Source organism: Mustelus asterias, chromosome 21 (genome assembly GCF_964213995.1).
Source record: "Mustelus asterias chromosome 21, sMusAst1.hap1.1, whole genome shotgun sequence".
NCBI classification, from domain to species: domain Eukaryota; kingdom Metazoa; phylum Chordata; class Chondrichthyes; order Carcharhiniformes; family Triakidae; genus Mustelus; species Mustelus asterias.
In genome coordinates, this window is record NC_135821.1 from 32673912 (window position 1) to 32689629 (window position 15718).

Genomic DNA, 15718 nt, shown 5'->3' on the forward strand with positions numbered 1-15718 from the left:
AGGGATAAATATTGCCCCAGTACATGAAGGAGGATTCCCCTAATCCATGACATCTCATACATCCCTCTAGAAGCACAGGCAGGGCCTTGGTTCAAAATCTCTTGAGAAAGATTGTACAGCACTACCTCAGCACTGCACTGGCAATGACAGCCTAGATATTCATAGAATCCCTACAGTGCAGAAGGAGGCCATTCGGCCCATCGAGGCTGTACTGACTCTCTCTCTCTGACAGAGTACCTTACCCAGGCGCTTTCCCCCACCCCATCCCTGTAAATCCACACATTTAGCACGGTCAATCCACCAAACCAGCACATCTTTCAGACTGTGGGAGGAAACTGGAGCACCCGGAGGAAACCCATGCAGACACGGGGAGAATGTGCGGACTCTACACAGACAGTGTCCCAAGGCTGGAATTGAACCCGGGTCCCTGGCGCTGTGAGATAGCAGTGCTAACCACTGTGTCACCGTGCGGCTGTTGGGTGGAATCCTCTCATAAAATGACTAAGTGTCAGCTCTAGCGGGAAAAGCAGTGAGATTGCCGCCGGGTGGGTCAGCACAATCCAGATTGCAATCCACTCTCAGATTCTTCTGGAGTTAAAGAGATGGCTGCTGGGAAGCAGATGTGTGGGATCTAAAGACACTGGCAAGAGCAGCTCCTCAGAGATCGTAATCACCAATTCAAAACAGTGCCTCAATCTCCAGGTAAAGCTGAAGGTTCTGACTGTGCCCTCCCCAACCTTTTCCCCATAGACATCGCGATCCCCCGCAGTTTTGGGGTACACTCCCCACGCTCAACCCCAGAGGGAAATCTTCCCCCATCACTAAATGACCAGGTCACCCTCACACAACGCAGGCATCAGGGTGACCCGGCTGCGCCACCCATTGCCAGCGAGAATGGGGCATCGCCCCCCCCCTCCCCCTGGGCAATTCAGCTACACACCGCTCTGACGTCGCTCAGGCACCCACCCCCCCAGGCACCCCCTTTAATCCCTGCCCCTTATCAGTGCAATCCTGGCAGTGCCAACCTCCCAAGTTGTGTTTGGCACCTCTTTGGTGATTCTCTGGCCACAATGCGATTTGCAGGGTTGGACACACAGGGCTGGAGAATTGCCCCATTGTGTTCAAGTCTCCAGAGTCAGTGAGGAGTGCACCCACTGATCCTTGGCTAACACCAAACTAACACTGGGAACCGTGACTTCGTTTTCTGCCTGTTCCAAACACTCCCACGACAGGTACAGCACGGGGTTAGATACAGAGTAAAGCTCCCTCCACACTGTCCCCATCAAACACTCCCAGGACAGGTACAGCACGGGGTTAGATACAGGGTAAAGCTCCCTCCACACTGTCCCCATCAAACACTCCCAGGACAGGTACAGCACGGGGTTAGATACAGAGTAAAGCCCCCTCTACACTGTCCCCCATCAAACACTCCCAGGGCAGGTACAGCACAGGGTTAGATACAGAGTAAAGCTCCCTCCACACTGTCCCCATCAAACACTCCCAGGACAGGTACAGCATGGGGTTAGATACAGAGTAAAGCCCCCTCTACACTGTCCCCCATCAAACACTCCCAGGGCAGGTACAGCACAGGGTTAGATACAGAGTAAAGCTCCCTCTACACTGTCTCCATCAAACACTCCCAGGACAGGTACAGCACGGGGTTTAGATACAGAGTAAAAATCCTTCTACACTGTCCCCATCAAACACTCCCAGGACAGGTACAGCACGGGGTTAGATACAGAGTAAAACTCCTTCTACACAGTCCCCATCAAACACTCCCAGGACAGGTACAGCACGGGGTTAGATACAGAGTAAAGCTCCCTCTACACTGTCCCCATCAAACACTCCCAGGGCAGGTACAGCACGGGGTTAGATACAGAGTAAAGCTCCTCTACACTGTCCCCCATCAAACACTCCCAGGACAGGTACAGTATGGGGTTAGATAGAGTAAAGCTTCCTCTACACTGTCCCCATCAAACACGATGTGGAGATGCCGGCGTTGGACTGGGGTAAGCACAGTAAGAAGTCTCACAACACCAGGTTAAAGTCCAGCAGGTTTATTTGGTAGCAAATATTTCCATTTGCTACCAAGTAAACCTGTTGGACTTTAACCTGGTGTTGTGAGACTTCTTACCATCAAACACTCCCAGGGCAGGTACAGCACGGGGTTAGATACAGAGTAAAGCTCCCTTTACGCTGTCCCCATCAAACACTCCCAGGACAGGTACAGCACGGGGCTAGATACAGAGTAAAGCCACCTCTACACTGTCCCCATCAAACACTCCCAGGACAGGTACAGCACAGGGTTAGATACAGAGTAAAGCTCCCTCTACACTGTCCCCATCAAACACTCCCAGCACAGGTTCAGCATGGGGTTAGATACAGAGTAAAGCTCCCTCTACACTGTCCCCATCAAACACTCCCAGGACAGGTACAGCACGGGGTTAGATACAGAGTAAAGCTCCCTCTACACTGTCCCCATCAAACACTCCGAGGACAGGTACAGTATGGGGTTAGATACAGAGTAAAGCTCCCTCTACACTGTCCCCGTCAAACACTCCCAGGACAGGTACAGCACGGGGTTAGATACAGAGTAAAGCTCCCTCTACACTGTCCCCATTAAACACTCCCAGGGCAGGTACAGCACGGGGTTAGATACAGAGTAAAGCTCCCTCTACACTGTCCCCATCAAACACTCCCAGGACAGGTACAGCACGGGGTTAGATACAGAGTAAAGCTGCCTCTATACTGTCCCCACTACACACTAAACTCACGATAGCAGGTTATAATGTCTGCAGGTTAAAGACGGAGGAGAGTAGACTCAGTGGCTAAGAAGGAAATGACATCAATGATAAGAGGGAATGACATGAGGTAAGTAGACAAAGGAGACTTCCTTCTGCCCATAAAGAAGAAGAGGATTTCAGACTGTGTTGGGAGGTCTGTCCAAACCCCTGTGAAGTAACTGATTGCATAACCTCAGATATCAGACAAGATTCAGTGATTAGACAAGCATGTGGTAAAGGTAGAGAGGTTATAATGGGGAATTTTAAGTTTTATATTGATTGATACAGTAGACTGGCACATGTCAAAAAGGCAGCAAATTTCTTGAATGCTTCTGATGCGCGACAATCAAGCACGTGGAACAAGGCTTCGATATTGAAGGCTTTTATTGTGTAACAATGGAACTACTAACACGAATACACCAGTTCAGACTGAAGGGGTCCTGCCGGAGCAGAGGGTCTTATATCTCGCCACCGGAGGCGGGGCCCCACCGGGATGTGCCATGATAACACTTATAACAGGTAAACACCCTAACCCAACAACATTGTACAACCCCCACAGTAACAACACCCTAGCCCAACAGTAACATAATAACAACCCCCAGTGGTAACCAACGATGGTTCACCACATTCACCCCTCCTTTAAAAACAAAAGGCGGCGGGGTGCAAGAAAAAACAGGTCATATATACAGAATTCACAAGTCCAGACGGTCCGGAGGACCGCACCGACGCTGTGATCTCCTCAACACCGGTTGCGAAACCGGAGCAGGTGCTTGCGGTGGCGTTCTCTCCAAATCAACGTCCGGCTGTCCCCTCAAGGACTCCCGGGCCGGTTGGCCCTGGTGAGGCGATGGTGCAGGGGATCCTGGAACCTTCGGTGGTGGCGCCGATCTCCGAGTCTCAGGCAAGCTGTACATGGGAGTAGAACTGTTATGCACTGGTCCCGGTGCTGACCGCGCCACGTCTGGAGAAGCAATGAGGAGTAGTGGATTCGTGACAGGGGGAATAGGAGCGACAGGAGTTGCTACGTCCCCTGCGGGCGCCAGGTCTCTAATGGAGACAGTGTCCTCTCGCCCGTCAGGATATGCCACATAGGCATACTGAGGGTTGGCGTGGAGGAGTTGGACCGGTTCGACCAAGGGGTCGGACCTGCGAGCCCTCACATGTCGCCGCAGAAGGACGGGTCCTGGGTACGTCAACCAGGCTGGCAATGAGATCCCCGAGGACGACTTCCGAGGGAATGAGAACATCCTCTCGTGGGGAGTAGCATTGGTTGCCGTACACAGGAGGGAGCGGATAGAATGGAGCGCATTTGGAAGGACCTCCTGCCAACGGGAGACTGGAAGGCCCCTGGATTTCAGTGCCAGTAGGACAGCCTTCCAGACTGTAGCATTCTCCCTTTCCACCTGTCCGTTACCCCTAGGGTTGTAGCTCGTGGTTCTACTAGAGGCAATCCCGAATGAGAGCAGGAATTGCCTCAAGTCGTTGCTCATGAACGACGAGCCCCTGTCGCTATGAATGTAGCAGGGGTACCCGAACAGGGTAAAAAGCTCACTGAATGCCTTGATGACGGTGGCAGTCGACGTGTCTGCACAGGGGACAACAAACGGGAACCGGGAGTACTCGTCTATTATGTTGAGGAAATAGACGTTCCGGTCCGTTGAGGGAAGGGGGCCCTTAAAATCCACACTCAGCCTCTCAAAAGGGCGAGTGGCCTTGACCAATTGTGCCCGGTCTGGTCGATAAAAGTGTGGTTTGCATTCTGCGCAAATCCGACAGCTTCTCGTCACTGACCTGACATCCTCCACCGAGTAGGGCAGGTTGCGGGCTTTGACGAAATGGTAGAGTCTGGTGACTCCAGGATGACACAGATCATTGTGGAGGGCCTTCAAGCGGTCCTCCTGCATGATGGCGCATGTTCCGCGCGAGAGGGCATCCGAGGGCTCATTGAGCTTCCCTGGACGATACATAATATCGTAATTATAGGTGGAGAGCTCAATTCTCCACCGCAAGATCTTATCGTTCTTGATCTTGCCCCTCTGCGTGTTGCTGAACATAAACACCACGGATCGTTGATCCGTGATCAGGGTGAACCGCTTCCCCGCCAGGTAATGGCGCCAGTGTCTGACTGCCTCCACAATGGCCTGAGCCTCCTTCTCCACCGCTGAGTGCCGAATTTCGGGGCCTTGAAGGGTGCGGGAAAAGAACGCGACGGGCCTGCCTGCCTGGTTTAGTGTGGCGGCTAGGGCGAAATCAGATGCATCACTCTCCACCTGGAAAGGAATGGATTCATCCACCGCGTGCATCGTGGCTTTCGAGATGTCGCTTTTCAAAGCCTTGAAGGCCAATTGGGCCTCCGGCGTAAGTGGGAAGGTCGTGGACTTGATGAGCGGACGAGCTTTGTCCGCGTAGTTGGGGACCCACTGCGCATAATACGAAAAGAACCCGAGGCATCTCCTCAGTGCTTTCGTGCTAGCGGGCAAGGGAAGTTCAGTAAGGGGGCGCATACGGTCTGGATCAGGGCCAATGACCCCGTTTTCCACCACGTATCCGAGGATGGCTAACCTGCGCGTACGGAATACGCACTTCTCCCTGTTATAGGTCAGGTTCAGGCGAGATGCGGTGCGCAGAAAGTGTTGGAGATTCGTGTCGTGGTCCTGCTGGTCATGGCCGCAGATGGTGACGTTATCCAGGTACGGGAAGGTAGCCCGCAACCCGTTCTGGTCCACCATTCGGTCCATAGCACGCTGGAAGTCCGAGACCCCATTGGTGACACCAAAAGGAACCCTGAGGAATTGGTATAGACGACCATCCGCCTCAAAAGCCATGTATTGTCGGTCCTCTGGGCGGATGGGGAGTTGATGGTAGGCGGACTTAAGGTCTATGGTAGAGAACACTCGGTACTGCGCAATCTGATTGACCATATCAGAAATGCGCGGGAGAGGATACGCATCCAGCTGCGTATAACGATTAATGGTCTGACTGTAGTCGATGACCATCCGAGGTTTGTTCCCGCTTTTGACTACCACGACCTGCGCTCTCCACGGACTAGCACTGGCCTGTATGATCCCTTCCTTGAGGAGCCGCTGAACCTCAGATCTAATAAAGATCCGGTCCTCAGCACTGTAATGCCTACTTTTAGTAGCGATGGGCTTGCAGCCTGGTACCAGATTCTTAAAGAGGGATGGTGTAGTGATTTTCAGAGTGGAAAGATTGCATGCGGGGCGCTTTGGGCAATTTGGCGGCTGCGGCTGATTCCCTACTGCCAGTGAAGGGAGTGGCCCACCGTACTGTAGGATCACACTCTTCATGTGGGCCATAAAATTTAGTCCGAGGAGAATTGGCGCACAAAGGTGAGGTAACACAAGGAGCCTGTATTGCTCGTAAATTGTGCCCTGTACCTCAAGAGTTACCATACATCGTCCTTGGATCGGTACAGACCGGGACCGTGATGCCATGGAAATTGTCTGCTTGGCAGGGAGAACCCGGAGTCCACACCTTTTAGCAGTTTCAGGGTGTATGAAACTTTCGGTGCTCCCACTGTCAAACAGACAATTCACAGTTCGACCATTTACCTTTATATCCATCATGGAATTCTCAAGCCTGTGGTGCTTAGTCTGGTCCAGGGAGATCGACGCCACCGTTGGCCCCTGGGCGTCACTGCATGCCGCCGATGTTGATGCTGAGGACCCCTGCTGGTCGCTCCTAGTCGTCGTGGACCATGATGGCCGCCCCCATGAATCGCACGTGGGCGAGGGCGCCAAACGCAGCGACTCCTGGTGGTCTTCCTCCTCCTCCGTCAGCCACGATGGCGCCGTCCTGGGTTCGCACGTGGTCGGACCTCGTGGGTACTGCGACGCCGAAGGAGATTGTCTCCGTTCTGGAGGGTTACAAGCTGCACTGCCGTTTTTAGACTTCGACCTGCAGACTTTACCGTAGTGGCCTTTTTTACCGCACTGGCTGCAGATAGCCGTTCTTGCCGGACACTGTTGCCGTGGATGCTTGGCCCCACTGCAAAAATAGCATCGCTGGCCACCTGGAGCTGCCGCCGTCGTCGGATCGATCTGGGAGCGCGGGTTAGCGGGGCGAGGAGGGAGCTGAGCTTGCTCCTGCCACGTTGACTGCACGTGGTCCTCGGGGTACAGCGCCAAGCTTTTCGACGCCGCTTCCAGCATCTCAGCCATCTCCATCGCTTGGGTCAAGTCGAGGTTCCCCTTTTCCAGCAATTTAAGCCTGATGTACGAGGACCCTACCCCTGCTACGAACGCGTCTCGGGCGAGGTCGTACATGTATTGTTCGGCTGATACGTCTTTACAATCGCAACCCCTGGCAAGCTGCAGGAGCTCATTGGCGTAGTCCTCCATGGTTTCGCCCGACTGCCGACGTCGTGTAGCGAGGAGGTAACGAGCGTGTATCTCTTTGGTGGTTTCGTGTATCATTTCTTCAGGAGCTCGACGGCCCTCGGGTAAGTGGGAGCCGCACGAATCGCGAGATAAATCATGTCGCTTACCCTTGCGTGGAGGACTTGGAGTTTGTCACTGTCTGTAGTAATAGCTACAGAGGCAGCCAGGTAGTCTTCGAAACACTTCCACCAGTGGTCGAAGGTGTTAGCGGCACCGACCGCACGTGGGTCCAGCGCCAGACGATCTGGTTTTAAGATCTGTTCCATACTCTTTTTTTGTACAGCTGAGAGTTTTCTGTTACACAATAAAATTGATGCGCGACAATCAAGCACGTGGAACAAGGCTTCGATATAGAAGGCTTTTATTGTGTAACAATGGAACTACTAACACGAATACACCAGTTCAGACTGAAGGGGTCCTGCCGGAGCAGAGGGTCTTATACCTCGCCACCGGAGGCGGGGCCCCACCGGGATGTGCCATGATAACACTTAGAACAGGTAAACACCCTAACCCAACAACATTGTACAACCCCCACAGTAACAACACCCTAGCCCAACAGTAACATAATAACAACCCCCAGTGGTAACCAACGATGGTTCACCACAGCTTCAAAGAATCATAGAATTATAGGATTAAGAACATAAGAACATAAGAAATAGGAGCAGGCGTAGACCATCTGGTCCCTCGAGCCTGCTCCGCCATTCAATAAGATCATGGCTGATCTTTGCGTGGACTCCGCTCCACTTACCCACCCACTCACCATAATCCTTAATTGCTTTACTGTTCAAAAATGAATCTATCTTTGCCTTAAAAACATTCAATGAGGTAGCCTCAACTGCCTCACTCGACAGGGAATTCCACAGATTCACAACCCTTTGTGTGAAGAAGTTTCTCCTCAACTCAGTCCTAAATCTGCTCCCCCTTATTTTGAGGCTATGCCCCCTAATTCAAGTTTCACCCGCCAGTGGAAACAACTTCCCTGCTTCTATCTTATCTATTCCCTTCATAATCTTATATGTTTCTGTAAGATCTCCCCTCATTCTTCTGAATTCCAATGAGTATAGCCCCAGTCTACTCAGTCTCTCCTCATAAGCCAACCTCTCAACTCTGGGATCAACCTAGTGAATCTCCTCTGCACCCCCTCCAGTGCCAGTATATCCTTTCTCAAGTAAGGAGACCAAAACTACACAGTACTCCACGTGTGGCCTCATCAGTACCCGATACAGCTGCAACTTAATCTCGCTGTTTTTAAACTCCATCCCTCTAGCAATGAAGGACAAAATTCCATTTGCCTTCGTAATTATCTGCTGCACCTGCAAACCAACTCCTTGTGATTCCTGCACAAGGGCACCCAGGTCCCTCTGCACAGCAGCATGCTGCAATTTTTTACCATTTAAATAATAGTCCATTTTGCTGTTATTCCTACCAAAATGGATGACCTCACATTTACCAACATTGTACTCCATCTGCTAGACCCTGGCCCACTCACTTAGACTATCTATATCCCTTTGCAGACTTTCAACATCCTCTGCACACTTTGCCCTGCCACTCATCTTAGTGTCATCTGCGAATTTTGACACACTACACTTGGTCCCAACTCCAAATCATCTATGTAAATCGTAAACAATTGCGGTCCCAACACTGATCCCTGAGGCACACCACTAGTCACTGATCGCCAACCAGAAAAACACTCATTTACTCCCACTCTTTGCTTTCTGTTAGTTAACCAATCCTCTATCCATGCTAATACATTACCCCTAACACTGTGCACCTTTATCTTATGCAGCAGTCTTTGGTGTGGCACCTTGTCAAATGCCTTCTGGAAATCCAGATACACCACATCCACAGGTTCCCCATTGTCCACTGCACATGTAATGTTCTCAAAGAATTCCACCAAATTAGTCAAACATGACCTGCCCTTCATGAACCCATGCTGCGTCTTACCAACGGGACAATTTATATCCAGATGTCTTGCTATTTCTTCCTTGATGATAGATTCAAGCATTTTCCCTACTACAGAAGTTAAGCTAACCGGCCTATAGTTACCTGCCTTTTGTCTACCTCCTTTTTTAAACAGTGGCGTCACATTTGCTGTTTTCCAATCTGCGGGAACCACCCCAGAGTCCAGCGAATTTTGATAAATTACCACTAGTGCATTTGCTATTTCTCCCGCCATCTCTTTTAGTACCCTGGGATGCATTCCATCAGGACCAGGAGACTTGTCTACTTTTAGCTCCATTAGCTTGCCCAACACTATCTCTTTCGTGATAATGATAGTTTCTAGGTTCTCACCTACCATAGCCTTCCTATCATCAATTTTTGGCATGTTATTTGTGTCTTCCACTGTGAAGACCGACACAAAATATCTGTTCAATGCCTCAGCCATTTTTTTCATTTCCAGTTATTACATCCCCCATCTCATCCTCTAAAGGACCAATGTTTACTTTAGCCACTCTTTTTCGTTTTATATATTTGTAGAAACTTTTGCTATCTGTTTTTATATTCTGAGCTATTTTACTCTCATAATCCATCTTACTTTTCTTTAGAGCTTTTTTCGTGGCTTTCTGCTGACCTTTAAAGATTTCCCAATCCTCTAGTTTCCCACTCATTTTTGCCACTTTGTCTGCCTTTTCTTTCGATCTGATACCCTCCTTTATTTCCTTAGATATCCATGGCTGGTTATCTCTTTTTCTACAGTCCTTCCTTATTCCTACAGTGCAGAAGTAGGCCATTCAGTCCATCGAGACACTACTGACCCTCAGACAGAGCATATTACCCAGGTCCACCATCTGCCCTAACCCCGTAATCCCACACTTCTATCGCACTAATCTCTCTAACCTACAACACTACAACACTAAAGGGCAATTTAGCACGGCCAATCCACCTGATCTGCACATCTTTAGACTGAGAGAGGAAACTGGAGCACGCGGTGGAAACCCATGCAGACACGGGGAGAACGTGCAGACTCCATACAGACAGTGATCCAAGCAGGGAATTGAACCCAGAACTCTGTGCTGTTGGGCAGCAGTGCTAACCACTGTGTCACCCATCTCCTGGCATTTTACCCATGTGCAACTTTACCCAGTTTACTGTGGACAGTCTGGGTCTTATTCCATTGAATTCAGCCTTTATCTCAATCTTAGCACCGGTTTCACATTTGTGTTAGAGGTAACTCCATGCACCCTTTACTGTATATTTGTGTATAGTTACAACTCGCTGCTGACATACAGAAGACTGATTTAACAGGCTCGTCCAGTAACCAACACCACTATACACATAAAAACAGAAAAAATAGCACTGGTTTGTGTTTTGTTTGTCCGAGATGAAACAGGAGACAATAAGTCAGAAATAATCACTGTACTCACGCTTTTCCCAGTGGCTCCTGGTTTGCCGATATTACCCTGTGAAATGGACATTTGTCATTTGAACAGTTGCACAACAGCCAGTGATTCCAGTCTGATCATTCTCCTGCACACTCAATTATCCGGACTGTAGCTCAACCTGGTGAGCCACATGATTCACATTTACACAAGGTTTAAACTAACCCAATGTTTTCCCCCAACTTACAGACTGAACTGCAGAAAGGAATGTGTCCCAAAGATTGTAAGGGATATCTATTTCAACACTGAAGGATTTTTCAATTATGTTCAGAGAAGGTGAATGGTTCAAAATAACGTGGACATCTTCACGACAGACACAGATAATATTCTATTTGGAAATCTGGAAAGAACTCTTACTAAATCATAGAATCCCTACAGTGCAGAAAGAGACAATTCGGCCCATCGAGCCTGCACTGACTCTCCAATGGAGCAACCCACCCGGTCCTATCCCCCTATTACCCCACGTATTTACCCAGATAATCCCCCTAACCTACACATCTTGGGACACTAAGGGACATTTTAGAATGGCCAATCCACCTAACCTGCACGTCTTTTGGACTGTGGGAGGAAAACGGAGCACCCGGAGGAAACCCACGCAGACACGGGGAGAATATGCAGACTCTGCACAGACAGTGACCCAAGGCTGGAATTGAACCCGGGTCCCTGGCGCTGTGAGGCAGCAGTGCTAACCACTGTGCCACCATGCTGCCAACATGTTGCATCATGAAGTATATCTATGGATGTTATTTATAGAAGACATTCCACAAAGTTCCAGATTAAACACTTGACAAAGATGGGATTGGTGATGGAGGTGGGTGGTGAATTGGTTAAAAAGAGGCAGAGAACAGACATAGTGGGCATGTGCTCAAATTTGCAGAATGCCAATACCAGCTCTGCCCAGGTGCTAACAAGATATTCAGAGGAAAATGTTGATCTACAGAAATACACAGGTGAAGAAGAAGCTCGAAACAAACCTGGGCCCCATTCTGAACATCTCCCAACTCAAACAAGAGTCAGTGGGACACCTAATGATTTCTGGCTCAGGGGTTAGGGATTAGCTGGGAGGGCTTCATATCCTGATTCTGATGGTGAGCAAACTGTGATATGGACAAAGTGAGGAAGCCCTGCCAATGTTGTATAGACAGTACATGTCTGCTGCGGCATCTGTCTGTCTGAGATATCCTCACAGGGCTGGACTGTGATGCGAAGTCAGCTGCTCTGGATCAGGAGATTGGAATTGGATTTCTGGTCAATCACAATAACCACGTTGTTCCTGTACTGCTCAACCGTGTTTGATTTAAACAATGTGTTTGCTGAAGTGCAGTTTTTGAGGTAGATATTGTCAACTCAGCGACTTACCTTTTCTCCCTTTGAACCTTGTAGACCTGGTGCTCCAGGTTGGCCCTATAGAGGGAGAATTTATATTGAAATGGCAATTTATCACACTCCCAAAACACCCCAATCAGTGTTATAGCGAATCAATTATTGCTTGAAACACAATTGCAGTTACTCAGACAAAGATGGCAACCAATCTGTGCAAAGCAAGACCCCACAAACAGTGAATGAGTAACAAAGAACCTGTTTTTATGTAGTGATATGGGTCAAGGGAGGAATGCTGGCCAAGCCTCTGGTAGAACTCCCTCCTTCTCTTCAGATAGAGACATTGAATTGATATACAGAGGCAGCAGGGAGAGGGTTGTTGGGGGACATTTGCCTCCTGCACTGATTCCATGATATATTTCGGGTGGGCACTCATCAGAAGCACTAACAGGGAGTAAAAGGCTGACTGATTGAAGTGATCTGTAAAATCGAGCTGAGAATGGCTAAATGTCCCAGCATGCCTTTCAAATTTCAGGGAGTCCAAGAGATAAAGTCACTCCCATCTCCCCCAGTTGCCTGACATTAGTGTGGGATAGCTGGTGCTTGAAAGGTCACTGGAAGAGGTCTATGCACTCCCTCTGACGTCACAACTTCCTCTCTGTATGTTCCTGATGAAGTCTCTTGATGCGTTCAATGCCTTACCTGAACGAACTTTCTCTATTTCTGCTGCTCACAAGTCAGGGGCTCCTATTCATCAGTGGGGATGTTTGACCTCTTCAGGGTTGCTTTGAGGATATCCCTAAAGCGCTACCACTGTCCTCCCAGGAGAGTCCTTCCACCAGCGAGTACTGAGTAGAGCCGTCTCCCAAATGTTGGGAGCATCCTCTTGACAAAGCCTGCATTTATATAGTGCCCATCACAACGTCAAGACATCCCAAGGCACTTTATAGCCAGCAGAGTACTTTTGAAGTCTTGTCACTGTTCTAATGTAGGAAATGTGGCGACAAGTTGTACCCAGGCAAACTCCCACATAGCAACATGATAACAGACAGCTAACCTGTTTCTCTGGTGCAGATTGAGAGATGAATATTAGCCGGAACTCTCCCGCTCTTCTTCCCAGCCATGGCACAGGATCTTTAACATCAATCTGAGCGAGCTGACCAGACCTCAGTTTGGTGTTTCAGCACCTCCGGCAGTGCAGCTTTCTCTCAGTGTTACACTGGAGTATCGGACAAGGTTCTGTGCTCATGTCCGAGTGTGAGCCTTAAACTGACCCCTCACCGCTCATTAACCTCTTATTCTGAAGGCGGCAGCTGGGATACTGAGAGGCCACAGCGAGGTTGGAACCTTTGACATTCTGTCTTAGAGCTCTGAGGGAATTCAGAGTAAGTGAATTGAAGCAAGAACAAGGTGATCCCTACACATGCTCACAGGCACAGTGAGGAACACGGGGTCAGGAACTCATCAGTTTAAAAGTCTGCGTAACATGCTCTCCAAAATAATTAATGTTGCCTCTCTGACGCGTAGTAAGCTTTGATTCTGAATACGCTGTCCTGGTCTTATCAAGAGCTGAAATGTAACGGGAGGCTCTGTGAACAGTGAGTGAGGACCCACCTAACCAGGTTGATTGGCCATGCTTAAATTGCCCCTTAGTGTCCTGAGATGCGTAGGTTAGAGGGATTAGTGGGTAAAATATGTAGGGATATGGGGGTAGGGCCTGGGTGGGATTGTGGTTGGTGCAGACTCGATGGGCCGAATGGCCTCTTTCTGTACTGTGGGGTTTCTATGATTTCTCTTATTTTAACCAGGAGGTGATGGAACTTTGCGCTGATTTGCCCAAAAACTAATTTCGCAGGATTTAGTTTCTTGTCAACAAGATTCAAAATCGCTCTCGGCAATAAAGGCAGGCAGTCCCGCATTTCAGGTATAACTTTTCCCCGATTGTCCCTGAGTAACCAGGAATAGAGGAATAATCCCAGGACATTGATCTCAGCAACTCCGGAGAAAAGTCCCATGGCCACTGAATACAATTCTCGGATTTTTTTTCCCTCTCGTTTTTGTTGAACACTTTTGTTTATTCATTATCAGTCCAAAGATGTGCAAGTTAGGTAGATTGGCCATAGCAAATGTGCACGGTTCAGGGATAGGGCAGGGCAGGACGGAGTGGGCCTGCGTAAGATATTCTTTTGGAGATTCGGTGCAGACGCGATGGGCTGAATGGCCTCCTTCTGCACTGTAGGCATTCTATGGTTCTTTAGTAAAAATATTGGAGATGGGAAAATGCTGCTTGATTGATTAATGGTCAATAATCATCCAATCGATGTGAGAAGTTGGGAAGCTTCAGGAACAGGCACTTGAGGTGTCGAATGCATGTATGAGGGGACAGATGATCAGGTGGTGATAAAGTCTCCAGGAATTAGTGCAGCCACAGTTGGCAACGCCAATGTTCCAAATGACCACCCCATGGTCTAAACGGCTGATCTGTGCCAGTATTGGTTCACACGGTTACTTCAGCAACTACTGACCTTGATTCCGAGTATGTGCAAACACACACAAGAGCCATCTTGTTTTTGGGTGACTGATTTGAGTGACTGTTTTATTCTGATCATTGGAGATTGCAAAAATACCATGGACTGATTAAAAAAATGACATCACAGAGCAGGTCCAAGTGTCAGTCAAACGCAGCTCCAATACCCAGGGCAGAGGAGATAATCCTGGATTATCCAACACAGTCAAACAGTAACACGTGCAGCGAAGCGGTTTTCCATTCAGTGAGCATATCTGTACCTGAAACTCCAGCTCTGAAGCAGCCCAGACCAAGGGAATTTTCAACTCAACTTCCAAGGCCGAGACAGACAGATTTTTAATCAGTAAGGAAATCTAGGGTTATGGGACTGAAGCAAGAAAATAGGGCGGCACGGTGGCCCAGTGATTAGCACTGCTGCCTCACAGTGCCAGGGACCCGGGATCAATTCTGACTGTCTGTATGGAGTTTGCATGTTCTCCCAGTATCTATGTGAGTTTCCTCCAGGTTCTCCAGTTTCCTCCCACACTCCAAAGATGTGTAGATTAGATGGATTAGCCATTGTAAATGCATACGGTTACAGGGATAGGGCAGAGGGGAGGGCCTGGGTGGGATGCTCTTTCAGAGAGTTAGTGCAGACTCGATGGGCCAAATGGCCTCTTTCTGCACTGTAGGAATTCTATGAAAGTGGAGTTGAGGACTATATCAGAACAGTCATGATCTCACTGAATGGCAGATCAGATTTGATGGGCCGAATGGCCTACTTCTTCTCCTACATCGTATGGTCTAGGGCTTCAACTGGATTTCAAAGCAGACTTGCTTACTGAGCGTTTGGCATGATCATGCAGCTGACATATCAATTAATACATGAGGTTTAGATCAAGGTGAGGCAGTGTGATAGATCTGGAGATAAAATCTGTTACTATAATCCCAAACTTTCCCATAACCAATGAGCAAACGCAATTCAAGGATGGGGTTATTCCTTCACAGCAACATTGCTGCCTCTCTGAACTGAGGTGTTATATTGTGGATACTCACAGGTTGTCCGGGTTCTGCTGCTCCTGGGGGTCCTGGGTCACCTTTTACTCCCGGTGATCCCGGAAGTCCAACAATGTTTCCAAACTCATCAGGGAGTTGTGGACAGACCTTACAAGATTCGCCCTACGTTACGGAAAAGAGGTGAGATGTTTCAGATGGTGAGTAATCCAGTCCCCCCCCCCCCTTCGCCCGCCGCCCAGCACCCCCATCAAAATAACAGGAAAGTGATTGGACAACAGCTCCACAGGCCTGTGTACCGCTTTGTTGAGTGGG

At 49.2% G+C, this 15718-nt stretch overlaps 1 protein-coding gene across 3 annotated transcripts in view; it reads right to left on the bottom strand.

Annotated features, from left to right (window-relative positions):
• The window catches only part of col16a1 (collagen, type XVI, alpha 1), a 425594-nt gene that overhangs the window by 152550 nt on the left and 257326 nt on the right, over nt 1–15718 (bottom strand). For 2 of the 3 annotated variants that reach the window (XM_078237703.1, XM_078237701.1), the window contains 3 exons: nt 15446–15568; nt 11923–11967; nt 10549–10584 (listed from right to left, as the gene is read on the bottom strand). In XM_078237703.1, coding sequence (XP_078093829.1) covers nt 10549–10584; nt 11923–11967; nt 15446–15568 — 204 coding nt within the window. The remainder of the gene's footprint in view (nt 1–10548; nt 10585–11922; nt 11968–15445; nt 15569–15718) is intronic. The other variant, XM_078237702.1, reaches the window with a different exon arrangement.